The sequence below is a fragment of the Rhea pennata genome, chromosome 5 (assembly GCF_028389875.1).
Source record: "Rhea pennata isolate bPtePen1 chromosome 5, bPtePen1.pri, whole genome shotgun sequence".
In the NCBI taxonomy this organism is placed as follows: domain Eukaryota; kingdom Metazoa; phylum Chordata; class Aves; order Rheiformes; family Rheidae; genus Rhea; species Rhea pennata.
In genome coordinates, this window is record NC_084667.1 from 27,655,362 (window position 1) to 27,675,670 (window position 20,309).

General features: G+C 38.0%; 1 protein-coding gene across 1 annotated transcript in view; it reads left to right on the plus strand.

Annotated features, from left to right (window-relative positions):
• Positions 1-333: 333 nt before the first annotated feature.
• The window catches only part of LUZP2 (leucine zipper protein 2), a 182,103-nt gene continuing 162,127 nt past the window's right edge, over positions 334-20,309 (plus strand). Inside the window, exon 1 of the mRNA XM_062577340.1 lies at positions 334-443. Within this exon, the coding sequence (XP_062433324.1) occupies positions 382-443 (62 nt within the window). The 5' untranslated portion in view covers positions 334-381. The remainder of the gene's footprint in view (positions 444-20,309) is intronic.

A 20,309-nucleotide genomic window follows, 5' to 3' on the forward strand; every position in this document is an offset into this window, starting at 1 on the left:
ACCGCAGAGCGCGGCTGCCGGCGGACCGTCCCTCGCGGAGCGGCGGCCGGGGCGCGCTCCGGCGGGCGCGGAGCGGGCGGTGGCGCCCGCGGGGCCCCGCGCTGCCCGTCGCCGCCGGCGGGGCCGCGGGCTGGCGGCGGCGGCCGCCCCGCTGCCTAGTGACATCACTCGCGCGGCTCAGCCCCGCTCCGGGCTCCCTCCGTCGGCCGTCTGTCGGTCCGTCGGCCGTCTGTCGGTCCGTCTGCTCGCGCTACGCGAGCCGGCCGCCTCCCAGGCGAGGCTGGGGCGGTCGGAAAGCGCTGGGGGAGAGGCGGCGAGGGGGAGGCAGAGCCGGCGCGGAGAGCACAGCGAGGAGCAGAAACGCAGCGCCTGAGCCACAGTATGAAATTCATCGCGGCTTATTACTTGCTGCCTCTTCTCCCTGCGCTGGTCTTTGGCTCTAGGTGAGTACAGAGCTGTTTTGCTGAGAGTTGCGGTGCTTTGTATGCTGTTTATTCTTCTTCTAGGTCCAGCATTCTCAAGAGAAATAATACCGATTTCAGCTTCTTCTGTGCTAGTAAGTTTAGAGAGGGGGTTTCTTTTCTAGAGCTGATCATGATCTCTGCACCCCCACCCCCCTCAAACTGAGAGATCAAGTCTTTTGCATGGTCCTTCTAGGCTGTTTTATGATTTAAGAGCTGCTCCTCTGTATGTTAGTATGTTGACTTAGAGCTCCTGTCATGAATCAAGACAGCTTGCAAGTATAAGCTTTGTATATGCAGTAGCAATAGCAGATTCTGCTCCAGTGGAAAAAGGCTGAAGAGCTGACAGTGAGAAGGCACTAACGTTTTCCCTCGTGCAGCACCCCCCAAAAAAAAAAAAAAAACTCATTTCAGTTTAGGCTTTTATAACCGAATATATATCTAGGGCTTACCTTTCCTACTGTGAAATACAGGTGAGAGATTGCAGTGGTATTTGAATGCCAGAAAACATGTTTAAAAGTTACTGCAATCCAGAAGCATTGTTGTTTGTGCATATATAATAAATCACCGGGAAAATATGAATAAAATCTGTTGCAGCTGAAAAAGAAAACCTGGTCTGACTATGCAGCGTCCTGGTAAGATAATGTGTATTGCACACTTTTCCTCGGAGGTTGTATATTCTCTATGCTGTAGACATAGCATGTTCGGCAGAGATAAAGCTGAAACACTATATCGCGTTTTCTTCTTGTTCACAGATGGAAAGTTAATACTGGATACAGGGTAGGGATGTGAGGGTAGAGATGTGTTCTGATTACCCTGTTGCCAGTTCAGGCTTTTAACTTCCAGTTGTTAATCAGCAAATCCAACCCAATTTTAACTGTGATATTTCATTTCTATGCTAGCAATAGGTACCCTATAAACTCTGAAGTTCCTAAAGTGTATTATCAGGGGACACAAGAATTTTTCAGGGGAACTCGTTCATTCATTATTCTTAGTACCTTGCTGTAGAATCCCCACTGGAAACCTTTTTTCTTCTTTGCAGAGACACTTCATGTTTTAAGCCTAAATTGTTCACTGAGTTTTTTTTTTTTTTTTTTTTTTTTTTTTTGGGGGGGGGGGGGGGAAAGGTAAGGCATGGCAGGAGCACCTCTCTCTACATTCACAAATGTGGGAAAATGATAACTGTAAACATCTGTGAGCAGGAAAAGGGCAGGCTGCAGGGAGAAGTCAGGAGTGGCAGGTCAGAGCACTTCAATTACTTCACTCCTCTACGTTGTTGTTTTCCTTGAGGTTTGTTTCTTTGTAAAATTTTTGATTTAGAGACTCTGTAGTGCCAGTCAGTATGAATCACTCCAGTGTTCTTTGAAATGTAAAACTTGGGAAAATTGTAACATATTGCGATTCAGTAATTATCCTTTTTGATTTAATAAGTCGTCTAAGGAAACATTTGCTAGCAGTGAAGTGTGAAACTTCCTGTCAATTCAGTCTAATAATTTTACATTCATTTACAAGTGCTATGTTCTTTTCTAAATTATACCAGAGGGGAGGAAATGTCAAGCCAGCCTTTGCAGTCGCAAATTTGCGTCTTGCATGGACTTCTACAAATCAAAATGTGGTGAAAAGAAATATGGAGAATTACTGAAGTTCTCATGTTTAATTTTTTTTTTGACATACTGCTCTAATTTTCAGGGTACTAAACCAGGGCAAGAGATCTGATACAAAACTCTAAAAGCAGGTGTCTATCTCCTGAGAAAGTATTCTCACACTCTCTCTATATATAAATATAAATATGAACTGTAGCTCATTCTTAATGATTTTAAAAAAGACTTCACAATTTCCCTCCACTTCCAAAAAAAAATTGGACGGAGTATGAATAAGGTGAAGGTGGCATGCGAATACTAATAATGAACAGTATGACTCTAAGGAGTGTGTATATTCTTATAAGGGTGTATATTTTTTTTCGGTGCATGATGATTTAAGTTCTGAGGTAACTGAAAGATGAAAAAGATCAAATTGAGCAAGAAATTTCAGTTGAAATTTCTGTTAAAATTCTGCCAAAGTACAGCATGTCTGGTAAAGTGAAGTTCTGCTTTTGATATCGGATTGGTCATCCTGTTAAAAAGAAAACTGAAACTCTATGGTAGAGTTAATGATACATAAAAGTCCTGATATGATGTGACTATTCTCCTCAGCAGTTGTTTTCAAAAGTTACTTGATTTTAACTGGCAATCTAGAACATTTTTCAAAAGCATATGATAGAAATTAAAAAAATGATACAGTGCTATCAATATGCCCTCTAACAGAAAGGAATAATGTGTTAATCTCCTTCAGCAGAAGGCAGTTCTGTCTGTGGCAGTCAGTATTTCATATAAACATATGGTTAATGCATCAGCTGGAGCCCAAAAAACCTGCAGGTTTGCAGGAGAGTTGTGTTGGCAAAAAGTGGGGTCTGTTATCCTGCTATGTGAACTTGCTTAGCTAAGCAAAGCGGCAGCCACCTCAAGGGGCAGTAAGTTTGCTCTCAAGATTGGGTTTTTGTTGTTGTTTTTCCTTTCAAGGCACCGTTCTTGTTACATTGTTACAGAAGTGAAGTCCTCTCCATTTAATGCATTTTTTTTTGGTGCTGAAATCAATGAGCAATGACTGAGGTGGACAGGTGCTTTTTCTCCTCCCTTCTTGCCCCCTTCTTTGCATCTCACTATGATTATAGTTTCAGAAGACCTCAGCGAGTCTTTTTCAAGCCTAATTGTAAAAAAAAAAAAAGAAAGAAAGAACTGGTGAGTTGAACAGTGTTCATATGGCATGTTGACTTTTCTCCTTATTTTACAGCCTTGTTAAAAAGGGGGGAAAACAAGTAGCCATCACTCTTAAGATTCAATGCTCATTATTAACTTTTGATTTTCAGGGTTGCACGTAGCTAACATCTCAGCGTGGTCTGAACCCATATGCATGAACCAAATGCTCACAAAATTGCACAAAGCTAATATTTTTGAAATGTATCATCTTTTAAAGAATTATATAAACTTGTTTTTGGTGCTTCTTTGAGCACTAGTTTTTACTTCATTGGTACTAAAACTATCTGGAAATATAATTTGGAATGAAAAGCCTGAGTTGCTCATTCAATTAGTTAAATGTGTTTCAATGAAATGAATAAAATTTACTGCTCTAAAATCAGTCTCCTTTAAAAGAAAAAAAAAATCAAGATGAGCAAATCTTTGAAGGTGAAATAACCTTGGTACGAATTAACTATCCTGAAGTTTGTGTGAGTGTTTTCATCTCCATTTTTATATTCCCTTGGACTTCTCTTTTTTTGGCAGCTCTGATAGATATAATGACTGTGTATGTGGTGTTCTGAAACTTACTTTTTTCCCTTCCTCCCGTCGTATTATAGTGAGGAACTTCTCCAGAAGCGAGTTCCGCTGTCCGGAGAGCTCCGTAAGTGCCTGTCACGTACAAGCACAGGGCCCGATTCCGCAGCCGGCTCCAGGTGTGACCTTGGACTCCTAAGCGTTGTGGCTGGAAAATGCATATTTCTAGAGGAGTGCACCTGCATGAAGTTATTCATTTAGCTCAGTAGCTGTGCTCTGCAAACCAAATTACCTTGTCCAATGAAGCTTGTCTATGTTTAACTAAAAGCATCTCTTTCCAAATATTACTTGAACATTGCTGTTGAAGGACCGAGCACTTAAGTTTTTGATTGCTAATGAATTTTTTTGTCTAAGGCCGGACTCCTTGTAAGAAGCTTGGTATGAACTGAAGCTTTTCTTTTTCTGTGATAATGGACTCTTCCCTGTCCGCACACACAACCTGACAGAGCCTTAATACTTTGAACAATTTGATTGAAAAATATTTTTTACAGTTGAGATTAGGCCCATAAACTCAACAAGATGCAGTTTAATAACAATAATAATATTACTACTACAGCAACTCATTAAATGGATGTACAAATAACAGGGCTGTAAAGGACAGAACTTACATTATTTAATGGCAGTCAAATGGCCAGTAGTATTTTTTTTCCCCTAATAGTACAGTTTCTGGCAAGCATATTAAGTTGCTGTTACAAAGTGATATGTAATTCAGTGGTATCATAAGAAATGCTAGCACTGTGTTTCATAGCAGAATAAAAGTGATGTGTGCATTTCTGGTAGATGGGCGCTATCTAGTGTGGGTATAGGTTTTGATCTGTTGTGCATCTGTATTTGGTAGCGATAGAAGTATCCTGAACTCCATTTACCTTATAAAACATGAGAAGCTGATTCAAATGATAGCTTTTTCCCTTGGGAATGTTTTCAAGTTCATTAATAGTCATCTTAGCATTTGTTAGCTTTAGTTATTATCTTCTAAGAAATATGAAAATACTAATAATTTTTCAGTCCTCTCAGATAAAGCTGTTTGAAGTACTCCAAAATCTGCGACTTGAGGAAAGTAAAGGTGAATATTATTGATATTATTATACTGAGTTTAAAAAGAAAGCTTGAAAATTCTTGTTTCTAGTTCTTAAGCTCTTTTGCATTTTAGAAACACTTTGGGCTGTAATTAGATGTTGAAAGGCTGACTAGGAACGCAGGGGAACCCTGGTCCCTTCCTAGATCTTGAGGTGGACGAACAAGACTTGCTGTGCGCTGACATCCTCCGCTGCGGCCACCCTGTTGCCGCGTGCTCCAGCAGGTAGCTAAAGGCGATTCCCCCTTCTGAGATCTCGAGCCGTTACAGCGGTCTCCTTCCTTTCACCCGTGTCTAGCAATGAATTCTGCAGCCGCGGTTTGCAGACAAGTACTCCTTTAGCGGGAAAGACCGTGGGCTTTTGTTGCAGGACCGCCGAACAGCGGACTGTCTTAATATTGTTCTTTCTGAATTCCTCCAGAAATACGGGGGCATTAACTCTGTCGTTTATATCTCCTGCTTAGAATTCCTTTCACACTTACTTTTGCCGTTTGAGTTTTCTGTGCTGAAAAAGTGTTCTGATTTCTATCCGGCTGGAAAATTATGCATGTTTGGGTAATGGTTTGTAAGGACTTCTGTTTGAGGTACAGTCAGTTCCTTTTGCTGGAAGTTTTGAGCTCCAGTGGCATAAAGAAGGCAGGTGCGGGCAGTAGAGACGACGTTTGCTGCTTCTCCCACCACGAGGCCCCCAGCCTCCGGCGTGGGCGCTGCACTACGGGACTGGCAATGGCAAAACTGAGCCCCTTCTCTTTGCATGAAGTTCTCTAGAGTTTACTCTTAAAAATGTAGCAAAGCAGTTGGACTTCTGCTTAATATGCTAGGTATGATGCATTTCTGCCCAGGAGAATTAAAATGGAATTACAGTTGGCTTTTTCATATATTGTTTGTAATCAAAGAATTTCTAGATGATATCTAATGCTGACACTTTCCTGTTTCTTTCTCATTTATTAATTTATTACAAGGAGTGCAAGGCTATCTTAAATGAAATTTGTAATTCCTCTTTCTATGAGATTGTGGATTTGATATCATTTCTATATATCTAGCAGAAACCGCTTCCCAGATAGAATGATGCATCATAAACATTACTACAGAAACATAAATCTCATTTACACGACTTGTCAAGAATAGTGTCGTCTTATTGCCTAGTCTTGCACAACAGGTGTGCCAGCTGTCCTATAAGGGTCAGTACTGTAGATATTCTCTGTATGAAAGACAAGTAGTGTGTTTGTCAGGATATTTCATACCACCTCTCAATCTTAACCTTGTTCTAAGGTTTCAGGCATATATTTGCTACCTTAGACACACGAGTGTGGCAAACGCCTTTTGAAATGCTAAACAAATCCAATGTTACATCAAATACCAGTTCTTATGCATGCTACTTTAATTTTTTTTCTTCCTTTGTGCTATTGCTTATCCATCTTCCCCCTTACCTGTATTACATTCCACTCCCATGTTTATTAATCTTTTACTGCAGATTATTTTAGTAATTTTTTTAGTGTTTCCTCTGAAATCTGCTCCTGGATTTGTTGAAACAGACAATATTTTTGCGAATCATAAGAGAAATCAATATATATTGTTAAGAAAGAAATGAATTAATGAAGAAACAAACGTGGAGTTTCTCAATACTTTACTTGTCAGTACTGACTGATAGCTTCTATGCATAGTGCAGTAAAATGTCATATTTCTGTCATGTTGTCTCCACTCTGTCTTAGGAAGATTATGCTGGTATGCTACTAGTTGGTGTATTTTACTCAAGTTAATGCTTCTAGCCATTTACCTACTCTTACTGTTGTAACCTACGAACATTCACTTTGTGTCCATTTACGTTTGTAACTGTGTGGTGTAGGGTTGAGACAGAACAGAAAAGTGGAGGCAGATTAAAATAGTGATTAACACACTGCCAGATAAATCAGAGCATTCGAAGATTAGAGTGTGTGTTTTCAGCATCCCACCTGGTTGCAGAGCTGGTGTCTTTCCCTTTGCTGGCAGATCCAGCTGCAGCAAATCTTTCTCTTACCTTCTTCATATGGTGGTCTTCCAGGCCACCACAATTTTATCAAATGGTGTGTGATCGTTGGCTTTGATACTAATATCTTCTCACCTAGAGAGCATCAATTAAAAGTTAGACAGAGTTTATGTAGGGGTACAGTCTCCATAACCTGAGTGTATTGTAACACTTTATCATTGTTTCAGTAGCCATTGTGGCTTTTTATAGAACGTGGTTTGGTGGTGGAGGTGGGAGTTGGGAGGACATTATCTAGTGCTATTGGTGGTAAACAAAATGTGGTTGCTTCCTTAGCAGTAAGTGGTATGTGCTGAGTAATGTGGTAGTTGGACTCACAATACTTGTTGCTGCGTTTCAGCTGATGTGAGTGATGACAGAAGCAGGTGACCTGACTCTGTGTCGCAGAGCTGATTGGTGAACCAGAGGACCTAGAGTGCCGTTAGCCACAGCAATACACTGTGGGCACCTTAGGTTTGTCTTCTGGTGATATTTTTTTTCCCCCATTCTCATTGTATTTGAATGATTTTGCTGTCGTTTTTGTTGCAGACCAGCCTGTGGCAGCAAGCAAGAGGGGAAAAAGTGAGATTTTACTGAAATGTAGATGAGAAAAGGAAGAAATGTGTGAAAAATTGAATTGACAAGACTCTGAAAAGCAGACGTGCTCTGTGTGGCATTAGATTGGCTGTTGAGGTAGCTTGTTCCTCCTGATGCGGCATAATGAAATGTGTGCTCAATGTGCAAAGAGAGAACGTCTCTCTTGAGAACGGAGAAGTGAAATGAATTTTGCTAGTGCTTCACTCCACGTATTTTTATAACGAAATATTTTTGGGTGAGGGTGGAACTTGGCCAAGGTGCAAGTCAAACAACCAGGTTTAAAAACAGCCTGCACCTTTGAGCAGCTTTGCTGAAATTGATTGGTTTTGTGATGATTTCTCTTATTTTTGGTGCCAAAATAACCAACATAACCATTGGATTCTTGCTATGTATTACTGACTGGCCGAGTCAGTCCACTGGCTTTGGAGAAGATCTGCCCATTGACTCTGTGGAAGATGCACACGAGTTCCTGGAACGCTCTCCTCTGAAATAGGCAAGGGGTGGATTTTGGTTTTGGGTTTTTTTTTTTTTTCAGTCCATGTATAACAAGGAAATTCTGCATATAAAAGTTTGCCAAGGGACCAGCCATTTCAGAAAGGCTCAGTACCTATAATCTGCAATGAATTTTCTTTAAGTGCACCGAATGTGTTTGATTTGATGCCTTTTGAATTTCTAAAGGGGACAAACAGCTTGTTGGCTGTGCTGCCCTTGTGAAAATCTGAACGTGAGAGAGAGCTGCGTGTCTTGAAATTAGACCTCTGTTTAGCTGCTGTGTTTATGGCGGCTACTAAATGTTCTGATTGTGAGAAATCCAGCCTGAACACTTTTGGAAAAAACAGCCTTACTGCTTGCTTTGTTTTACTCCGAGTTGTGGAACAAGGTTATTTGGCTTAATGCAAATGGTAGGGCTGGTGAAACAAAACTGTAACCATGGTGCCCAGATAGCAAGCAGAATGTTTAGAGCCTGCTCTGACACCTCTTTCTTTATATTTTTTATTAAGTGTCTCTAACTTTACAATCAGCACAGCCTTTGTCATTTAATTCACTGAAAAATCAGTCTCAAATACTGTTTTCTCTGAAATCTCTTCATTCGTAGATGAATGATGTACCAAAAAACCCACCTCCTCTTGAGTGCATAGAAGGTGAATAGAGACTTCTCTGCAGTTGCTATGTTATTTGCTTGGAAAACATCTATCTGCTGTTCAGTATACACAGATATGCTGTATTTGGCTCAGAAAAGCTTATGAAAGCAGACATTTAATTTAATATTTTTCTTTAGCTCATACTTTTCTCTTTGTCCCCCTTTCAAACACTCTAGTTTCTTCCCTAATTTCTACTCAGCTGAAGCTCTTTCAGCTAAAAGGAAGAGTGTTATTAGATCCTGGAAGCAAGAAGAAATATGAGTTTTTCTGAATGTATTTGAAGAATTTATTAATATTTCTTTAAAGCAGATTTTAATATTCATTTTTTTACATGAACTTGATTCTAACTATTTTAATGTGATAAAATGGTGGTATTGCCTGTTTAATAAGGGCCTAGACTGACAATGAAAATGTAAATAGTTTCTGAAATAGAAATGCAGGAATCATATATAAGAACTAAAAGCATTTAAGAAATGTAGGATCCTTTTGTCAGAGATAAATCCCAGAGCACTGGCTTATAAAATGTAATGTGAAACACCCTGTTTGCATCAAGTCAGTGATGTGAAGAAGTTGATAATGCAGGCAGGATTAAATACTCTCGCCCTCCTGCTGTGCTGGAGGGACATTGTATTTTTTCTTAGGTTCTTAAACTTAATTATGTCATATTTGGTAATGATACTTAATGGAAAGCCTTTTCCAGTAACATGTAGTTATTACAGGAACATGCAGTTTTTGTCAGATTGGATTAAATACATGGAACCATGTTCTATTTACAAGAGCAGTCACTACCAAGACTATTGAGGAAAAAATATGAAATAATGTCATCTGCCCTAAATCTTTCCAAATTCTATGGAATGAAATGGCCCTTGAAGTAGCTGCTTGAGCTATTCCTGTAGAAGAATTTTCAGAGAAAGACCTAAATTTTTGCTGTTATGAATATTTGCAAGGATCCATCGGAAGTAATAGGTAGATGTGCTTATTTCAGCAATTGAATTACTGTAAAAACTAGAGGGGTAAGAAAAACATGCTGAAACAATCCCTCAGCCACCTGACTTGCAGGGAATAGCTGTCAGGAAGTTTCACTAAAAAATTCAGAAGCAAGAAATTTCCGGTGCCTTTCTGAACCAAATAGGCTGAGACACAATATTTGGGGGGGGAGGGAATGGAAGAGGGGGATGCACTAGAAAGGATATTGTCTGTATTTATAACTATTTTTTTGGAACCTGTTAGAAGTTGGTGGTTTAAAAAGGACCTCAAGTGATGAATGAATACGTTGGAGTACTGGTACTATCTTGAAGATCCTGTTTACCTGTGCTTTTCTGGAGCCTAGCTTCATCCGGGTGTGTTTGTCATGCAGAGAATAGAAAAAGTGATGTGTGTGTAAGATATGTACAAGATGCAAGAGCTGGAGAGAACTTTGAGGTGGGATGAGAGAGAGACTACTTCTGCTGTTCTTGTTATGGCTCCTGACTGAATTTTGGTATTATCATAGAATTTTGAATTCTTCAAAATAGCAATTAAAAAAAAAATCACTGTTTTATATCTCCTAATTGGAAAGCAGTAAACAGCTAGCACTTCTACCTGAACTCTAGGTCAACAGAACATATATCTTTTGTTTTGGATTTATTTGATGTGATGCACATCAAATACTAACTTCCTGGTCAATCTTTCACTGTTTTATAGATTTTTGCGTGTGTGTGTGCGTGTGTGCGCTTTCTACAGATAATGCTGGATTTTGATTTTTGATTTCCTGCCACTTTCTTCAAATACAAGAAATTATGTGATATTAGAGATAAGCATAGTTTTAGGTAAATACATTAATCTTGAATTATTCTGCTAACGTCTATTTTTTGCAGTCTTTTCAGTCGAGCAGTCTCAGGCTTCTGTGTTAAAACCATAATTTTAATATTCCATTGAAATACAGAGAATCTACAGGATATTGTGTTGGTAATGCCACTAGTTACCAGCGTAACCGTGGCATGGTGTTAGAACCATTGAGAGAATAACTGTAGAAGTTATGGTTGTTCTTCTGTTTTTACTCAGCAATCCATAATCCCCCATGGCCAGTGGCACTGACGCATGCTGGAGAGTGTTTCTCACCACTCCCTTGTTGGGTGTGAAGCAGTGGGTGCTTTCTCATGCTCTCAACCGGCCCTGAATCTTTTGCAAAGTTTATATGCTAATTACTATATCTACTGCAGAGAAATATCTAAATCTTTTGAGGCCTCAAGTTCCTTTTATGTACTGATGACGTTTTGTATGACCCCTAAATGAATAATAAATATGTTAGTTCCATGTTTACAAGCTTCAACGTATTCAGAAGTGCTTTTCCTATATCTTTGGACTAATGGGTGAGATGAGCAGAATCCTGCATCTTTCTTGGAGTAATAATTAAAAAGAAAAACTGAGGTGAAAGGTTAATTAAAAGGAAAAGAAATTCTGCTTACACTGTTACAGGAAGCCAGGCTGCCCAGTTTCTCTGTTTTGATTATAAATGAAAACGTCAGTCCTCATTCTTAAATACGTGCAGAGATGGCAGGGTATTCAAGGTGACCAAGGACTGACTGTAGTTATGGGCCTGTATAAATGGCAAGGCAACAATATTGTGGAGATAAGATTTCTATTAATACAATGTAAGTTAATTCCTTATTTTCCTTTGGATAGGTCTCGGTTGATTCAAATTGGTATCTCTACATTTAATCAATATTAATTTTTTTCTATGTTGTTCTTATCATAGTGTAATAAAGCTATTATTATAAAAATGTTAGTAGCAATAATGGCCTCTACAACATGATTGATTTGTTTGTATTTATGCTGATTTGCAATGGCTAACGTTGTCTTTGAATGGATATGGAAATGGTTGTGTTCCCCTTGCAGTACATTAGCCTTTCGATCCATGTTACAGTAAGCTGTTCCTTTTTAAAGGAAAAGAATGAAGTAATGGAAATGTTCAGTCAATAATTAAGATATATAGTTACAGAAGTCATTGGGATTAGAATATACTGATCTATAGAGTTGCATCAAGCAATAGTGGTACTTCTGCAAGTCAAGTGCCTGGAACAGAGAACAGCACTCATTCGTTTACTGTCGTTATTGTTCTTTGCAGCATCGTTCTCTATGAAGATAAGGGTGGTCTATCTGTTATGCTTTAACTGTGTATTCGTGTGGAGAACAAAGATGGGAAGTTTTCTTTTTCTCTTCCCTTTCCCCCCCTTTTGTTTTTCTCTCACTTTGTTTCCATAAAAATGTCTTCAGGAATTACATTATAAATCCTGATTAAATGAAAAATAATTAAAAATGTTGGATAAAATCTTATCCTCAAAAATATTTTTATTTTTTTAATTATTTTACTATTAGTATCACTATAGCTTCATTTGATTGGGATTTTTAGCTTGACATTAGAATCCAAGGATCAGTCTTGATATGCTCATGTAGATGTTCATATACACTTAAACTCATATTAAAAGGTCTAGATTTCCTCTATAACTTTATTTGAGGTGCCATAGAAAGAGTGGTATAAAAACAAATCATTTGGTGGTTTTAGTGTGATTCTAGGTAAACATCATTGAACTTCTGCCAGATTATACCTATATAATGAAGAACAGTGTGTATTGCAGCAGCCTAGGTTATGTGTAGCAATTGCAGGATATTTGTGGAGATTGAATTGTCTATCAGCTTTTGAAACAGGAATAACAGAGGAAAGTAGTTCTTTCAGGAATAGAATATACGTAAATACATTTATCCATATTGAGCCTTATAATGCAATCTTTAAAGATTTGTGTTTTTTTTTTTTTTGAAAGTGATTCTTAAATGGATATTATTGTATCAGAGTTGTGTTCTGAAAGTTTCATCAGTTAATGTTTTTTCAGTGACTGTTATTTCCCCCTCCAATTTTCTTAGTGAAGTTGTATACAGAAACGAATTACAGTATCTTAATACTGGAGATAACTCTTGCTTTTCCAAGTGAGGAATAATGTGTTCAGATGAATGTGCTGCTTTTCAAAAAATCTTTGATAGTTATGGTAATTTTTAGAATTTTTGAAAAGGATCTGTCTCCCCCTCAATCTTTTTGTTTGGTTGCTGATTTCTTAGACACTTTCACACTTGAGGTAGTGTTCACAATACAGCGGTGTTCACAATTACGGAGCTGTTCCCCTGTGATACTTCAATGAAATCAATATCAGAGCAAATAAACTTTCAGCCTTAAGTGAATCCATTTATAGACTCTCACACTGCGGTAGTCCTTTGCCCACTTCTGGTTTGAATTACTATTCGTGCGCTAATAAGTAAAGGACTTCCTTTTATATTCAGAATCCGTTTAGAGCAGAGTTACAGTATTTATTTGATAGTCTATGTTAGGTTATGTTTGAGATGTTGACTTAAAATACTAAAGGAACAAACCCATTGACTTTCTCCATTAAAAGAAATAGCAACAGATTTTTAAGTATATCTGTCCCAGTGAGAAAGGACCATGGGCTAGTAATACATTTAAAAAACATTATTTGAAAAAAAAAAAAAAAAAATCTAATGGCTGTGGTGACCATGGGTCAACGTCATAGAAATTTGTCTTGTTCAGCAGACCCGTAAAACTCGGACTGCTAACTCACTTGCCTGGTTTCATTGGAAAGAAATCTATAACTTTTGGAGTTTTTGTAACATCCAGTTAAAGTGGAATTTAATTTTGAGTTCTTTTGGATGATGCTACAACATGTCCCTGCTAGTCTGTTTTGTAACGTGTGGAACCTATTCTGAAGTGAAATGATTATTGTTTTTTTTTCTTTAACATGTACTCCTTTTGGATGTCACTTACAAGAAACTCAACTTAAAGGGTTTACTTGCTTCTAGTAAGTAAGTTAAGAATGCAACAACCTAGTATTTTAAAATAAGAATAAAATATGGATTTATTTATTTATCTTTAATGGGAGGTAGGTAACTTTAAAAGAGAATTATAGGCACAGTTTGTCTGTGTTTACCCTGCAAACAGATTGAATCACTGTGAGTCTTAGAATGATATAAAACTTCTAGTGGGATCCTTCTGGCAAGTGTGTAGGGAGAAAGAGAGTATCAAGTTGGGACCTAGTTTTAGCCAAGAAAATTCTGGATGGAGATTCCTCCTCTTCCTTTATAGAGAATATGGTTCTAAATTATTTTTGTAGTGGGCTTTTGATGTTTCTGTTTTCAGGAAAATAGATAAACTCTCACTGGATTAACACTACTTTGGTGAGAGATTTTGTTTTTTGATTCTTTCTTTTTTTCTTCAAATATTCCGAAATGGAACAAAATAAGTGTAAGAAGTATTAATACATCTACTTCATGTTTTAGATTCAGGAAATTCTGACATGTATTGTATCCTAGTCTTAAAGTCCTTTTCCTGTGTAATGTGGATCTGATGTACAGTGATGTACTCACTTTAACGTCTGTAGAACCGCATTAAAGAGGGAATGCACAATGCACAGACCAGCTTTTCTTGGGTGTTAAACAAGTTGCTTATTTTACTATGTGCCATGTTTCCTACAGTAGCCTTGGAGCAGAACCTATGGGAAAAGCTACATATGTGCCTGGTTTACTTGATTCTGGGGCTGTGATAGGAAGAGGCAGACTCGGTATGGATCAGAGCGACTGTCATTTGTATTCTGGTAGTAATCTTTCAGGCTTTGCCCGCTCCCTCTTTTAATTTTGACAGGTGTGGAGTCTGAAGGCTGATGATGTTCAATCATTTTATAACTTTATGTTTACACAAAAAATATAGGAATTAACTATTTCATCTCCCTGTAGGCATCCTGTCAGCAAACACATGAGAAGTCTCAGGTCTCCTAAGCTATTTGACTCAGCTTCTGAGCGACTTTCTCAGTGTACTGAAACTGAAGACAGGGAGAATGTAAAGTTAATCTGTACTAACTTGACAAATGCTGCAACACTGTGCCTTCTCATCTGCAAAAGCAGCAAATAGAGGCATGTCTGTACTTTAATTTGTCTTTAGAATGTAGCGGGCAACTCCAAAGAATAAGGTGTGTATGAATAAGTAATTGGATATTGTGTGTCAGTAGGAAGAACTGTACATCATAGAGGAAGGATGTCACCGATAACTAAATCTAGATGTTCTAATGTTGAAATGATGACTGGATAAGTGCCACAGAGAAAACAAGAAAACAATACTCCCCATTTTAAGAGCCGCTGTCTGAGGTCAGTAACCACAGTGAAATGTAAGAATCACTGTGGTCCGTTGTGGTATTGAAGAAATACAGTAGTGTATTTGAGTGAAACTGGCTCAGACCTTCATCTGCAGCTTTATTCCAGCTAAGGATTTGGCCACAGCCCAAATGGAGACATCTTTTAATTTTGAGCATTGTATCTTTGCCAATTTGACTAGCACTCTCCACATTTTAATCCAAAGATTATATGTAAGACTTGACTCTTATGCTGAGCTGTATAGAAATAGCCTCTGTTTAAGCTTGAAAAATAAAGTTAGATGACTACTTATTTCCAAAAACAAACTAACCATTTTCAAATGAGCTCAGTGCATAAAGTAGGCCTCCTCCAAACTGATCACTGGGGAAGGTGTGGAGGTTCCTACTGCTCCAAACTGTGTTCACTTGGGGTGACACTGACCAGTCTAATCCTTGCCTGTCATCTGTTGTTCTCACTGTCCCAGCTCCTTCCACGTTTGTTCCAGAGTAGGGAGAAGATGTGGGGATGCGTAGAAGATAAAATCAGGAGTTTTTATAGGGTATAATGATATCTAATGTGTCTGTCTTTCTGATCAACTTTCACTAATAGAGGAAACTTATTGCTAGATAAGAGTAGACAGTTGGTTTAGGTAAATTGTAGTAGCTGAGGATTTGCTCCTACTTTTGTGGATGATGCTTTTTTTATTTTTAATTAACTTAAATTGAGAAGCTCAGATGTTCATGAAATCTGGAAATGTGATGCAGCAGTCAGTTTTTCCCTGATGCTGTCAATGATGAAGATGGTGAAACAGCAGGAGGAGTGAGCATTTCTCCTGGCAACTTTAAGATGATTTGGAGGTGGAATCCATTTTCCCAAAATGGCATGAAGAGTCTTTGTTTCAGAGTATTCTGCTTTCTTTTTTGTAACTGCTGCTATTCTATGTTTAATATACAGAGCAGTATCACAGTTGTCACTTTGCTGTTCCCTGAGCTTGGCTGTGCACTGTACAAAAAACCTAGCTTTTTGTTAGGTGCTGGTGGGGCAGCAATGATAAAAGCAGGCTGCAGGGAAGGAAATTTGTATCGAACATGGTTTGAAGCTAGCAGTGTGGCTCTGTTTTACCGCTTACGCTTCAGGTGCCCAATAAGATCTAAGACGTTTCTTTGCCACTTAACTCCTTAAAAGAATTAACAGATGTCTGTCTTTCCCTTTTTCCTTTGAGTGAATTGTGCATGCTTAAGCTTATAGATGTTGCTGTCAGCTGGCTTGTGCCATCTGTTTTGATGATAATGTTGTGGCTGATGCTATGTATTAACGTTTCAGCTGGTGTACTTGCAGCCGTTCACATGCTTGCACTTTGAGCACCAGAAAATCAGAACATAACTGTTCCAATTAAAAATGCTGCTTTGTGTTGTGAAACTACAACATGTGTTTTCATGTGAAAACAGCAATCGCTAGATTTACCTTAGCAGTGTTTGAAGGTATATTGATGTATTAGTGATAGTGGAATGCAGATATCTTACGTGATACTTGAGGGAAGTATGAGGTAGGATAGAGGTAGTGAGAAGTAATATATAGTAAAACTGCCATAGTGCTACTGTATTGCTGTAATGACTTTGGGCTACCTGGTGGTCCTTCCCAGCTCCATGCTGTCCCACGTAGCTTTAGTGCGCGTGCCTTCACCTTAAAACTCAGCTTTGGCAGTGACAAGAAGAAAGGGAATTTGGAAAATATCTTCCCTCTCTGTATATTCTGTGTTACCTTCTTTTTCCCAGTGAAGTACTAAGCAGAATTGTATGCTTGGAGTCTGTGGGTCCAGGAAATGCATGGAGAAGAGACGCAGGTTACAGAATTATCTTGTACTCAAGGGGATGGGTGAAAAAGTCTCAGCTGTAACTTTCATTATAGGATGTAAATCAGTTCAGATTGAGGAAAGATAAGAAGAAAAGGGGCAGATAGTGGAATACAAGAGAATTTGAAATCCCATTTACTTCCCTTTCAGCGCTGTAATACTTGGTGATGTACATTTAAATACTTAGTATCAGGAAAGATTCATCAAATTTCATCAAATGTGATTTCATCAAATGGCTAACATGTTGAAAATACTGCGGTAAGAAAAGGGGAAAAAACAATGTATTTTTTTTCTCTGAGAACAAGACTAATTTTGCATTTTAATTCCTGCATGAGGTGAAGCATGAGTTGTTGAAGAATTTAGTAAATCAAGCACAACTGAAGCAATGGGGCTTAAAAGGAACATGTCCTGCTTGTTGTTCTCCTGTGGTTTCAGATTGATGGTTTATGCAGCTCTGGAGGGAAGCTGCATATAAAAACATCTAGCATCTTTATGTTTGGAGAACTCTGACAGGTGGATATGAAAGATCTGCTTGAATGCTGTCTGGAGAAGGAAGTGGTGCTGAAAAAGTAACTTTCAGAAATACAGCTGTTGTCATACAGTGCAGTTCCTGCTAACTGAGCTGAGGGAGATGAAGCTCAGTAGCACTTGCAGAGGAACTGATAAGTACTGAAGGAAGAAGAAGAGCTATGGGGATCTGGAGACAAGAGGCCCCTTGCAGAAGGCTGATCTATAGTACTGGACTTTCCTTTGAGACTGACCATTAAATTTAATAGGAAGAGTTAGAGAAATGATAGAAGAAGAAGTGAAACCTGCTGTCTTACATGTTTCTCTAATTCAAACACAGTGAAAGAATTCAAATGCCTTAAGTAAAAAAAATTACAGTAAAATAGCAGAAGAATCATTTTCTTTTCTTATACTTACCATACTAGTGTTGAAACATTAGGTCAAAAATGTGTGCTTGCCTTTGCTATAGAGCATTGTCTGGATGGATTTCAGTGGAGAAACAGGTTTAGGCAAATGCAGCCAATGCAAGGGAATTGGACATTATGCTCATGCATTTGTTTTTCTGTGTAATCCAAATTGTCAAATGGTCCCAAGTCTGTATGTCTGCACCAGAAGCCCTCTTATCCTTGTGCTGTTTAATGTCATAATGCTATTTTCCCTCTACAGGAACATATGGAATGAGGACAGGAGAGAAAGACACTGCATGAGCAGAATGTGTGGTGGCAATAATGGACTCTATCCAGAAATGATGAGGAGGAAATGCTAATGAAAATAAGTTTGTCTTTCTTTTTTTATTGTTTTTGTTCTCCTCTCCCCTCTTAGATGACTCTGGCTGAGGAAATGACCTTTCAAAATATTTTTTGGATAAATGCCAGCAGAAGAATCTGAATGGTTTTGTTAGAGCTGGGCTTTAGAGGATAATCAGTAAAACTTGGGACTTTCAGAGAGCAAGTTACATTATTTAGGAGCAGAAGTGCACTTTCTTCAGAAAAAAAGAAAGCTATGCTCTTGTCTTTTGAGAGAAAAAATTAGGGAGAGTTGATCATTGGAAATTAACTGAAGAGGAGAGACATTCTATATTTTGAATGTTAAATATCATGTCAGGGGTTGTTGCTACCTCATGAGACTGTGTGTTGTAGTTGTTACTTCATGACATTTTTCTACAGTTGGCAGCACTGTCCAAGTATCTTTTAATATCTGCTGGAGTGAATGTTACAAGCAAGAAGTCATCTGCTTTGTTAAAGGTGTAGTACATGCGTGTGCCTGTCGTGTTTCTGAGCATTGCGCCCAAGACCAAATGCATTCCAACTCTTCTTTCAAGCTTTGGTTTCTAGTTTCATCTATTTTGAGTAGTGTTTTAGGGCAAATGATATGTCTGAAATGGTGGCTTTTCAGTACTGAAATGTATTAATTGGAAATTACTTCCAAGCAAAAAGCTTTGCTTCTGCATCTTTTTAAGGCCCTGTTTAGCTGAAATAATGGAAAGTGGTGCTGTTTACTTTGATAGAAGTGCATCAGTTAGTCGATGCTTGGCTTTTCAAGGACCTTCCCATGGAAATGCTGAGCACACAGAAATTAGTACTTCTGTGAGACAAAGTGGAAAAACTGTGGACTCTGAAAATAGACCGTTTTAAGTGTTAGTTTGTTGAATCTTATTCAAGGGCTTTTTTTTTTTAATATTACCAACTCATAAAATTTATTACTATTATGAACTTTTGTGAGTATGAAATGTAGTATAAACATTAAAAATAGTATTCCCTAAAAATAGTATTATTCAAGGGAGTCTAATTTCCTTTGAGCTGCAGGGGAGAATCAAAGCAGAGGACTGAAAAACATTTTATGAATTGCCTTCTTTCTGAATAATATTAGTAGATTTTAGATTGAAAACATATGGGCCTTCCAAATATATACTGCTTAGCTTGTCTTTGTCTCTTTATTTCATTTTATACGTACACAAGATTGTATACAATTTGTAGCTCTGGCTTGTAATTCATGTTGCAGAGTTACAAGACTTAACTCTGACAGGTGACCAGAGGTTTTCTTAATGAAAAAGAAATGGTTAGCAGTTGCAGGAGCTGCATCATAATGAATAGCAGCTAATTTACATTTCAAGAAAAGACTTTTTTCCATGAACTCTAATGGTGATTTTTCCCCCTTTTATTTTAGGGTGTTTCTCTTTGAAGAATCAATAGGAAGTCGAGGTATAATGACATAGTGACTTGCGGCTTGGTGTAAAAAACAAAGAACCAGCACTCTCCTCCTCTTCTAATGAATCACCAGTGATTGACTGTTGACTAATCCACTCCTGAGGTCATCAGTTTATATCACTGAGTTGAAATAATCTAATAATGTGTGCCTTTATAAAACACTAATATACAATATGTTTTAGGGGAAAGCCAATTTCTGATGAAATCCTGTAGTAGTAGGTCACTGCTGAATTTCTTAAAACAACCAACCAAAAAAAACCTCTTACAGATGGAGCAGTTTTTCATGGCTTAACATGCAGTGACATCATGTAATCTTCCCTGCACCTCATAAGTGGAACTTGGAGACATTTTAGATTAAGTATGTAATTCAGGAAAAAAAAAAAAACAACGTTAAAAGGATCCTGTTGTGAATAAGAATTACATAATTATTTTTATTTAGCTAGTGTACTTGTAGAGGTTGGTAATGTATTGGTTGCTGCTTGCTTTATTTCAAAATTATCCCTAGAGTTTTGTAGTTCAAAATGGTATTTCTTTTAAGCTTTTATGAGCCTTAAATTTTTTAAAAAAGCACCTTTCTTGTCAAGCCACTGTACTCACTTGCTAACAATTCAAAATGTCATTGAAAAAAAAAAGATATACGGAATGTTTTCCTTGGTTTTATAGCATAAAATGTATGGAGTTTTCTTTAGTGTACCTGAAATAGTTATGTACTGCAAAATAGATGAAATGACAGTGTTTGTGAAAGACTGGGAAAAAGTGGGACCTGATCTGGTATTAAACATGTCTTTTTTTCAGCATAGTTTGTTCAAGATGATCTGTTTGTACTTTTAAAACTATGTGCTGCAGTTTTAATGCATCTTTTTATTTTCTCTTCATAGATCCTGCAGTAAAACAATTGTCCTTATCCAGAATCTGAAGATTTTGAGGAAT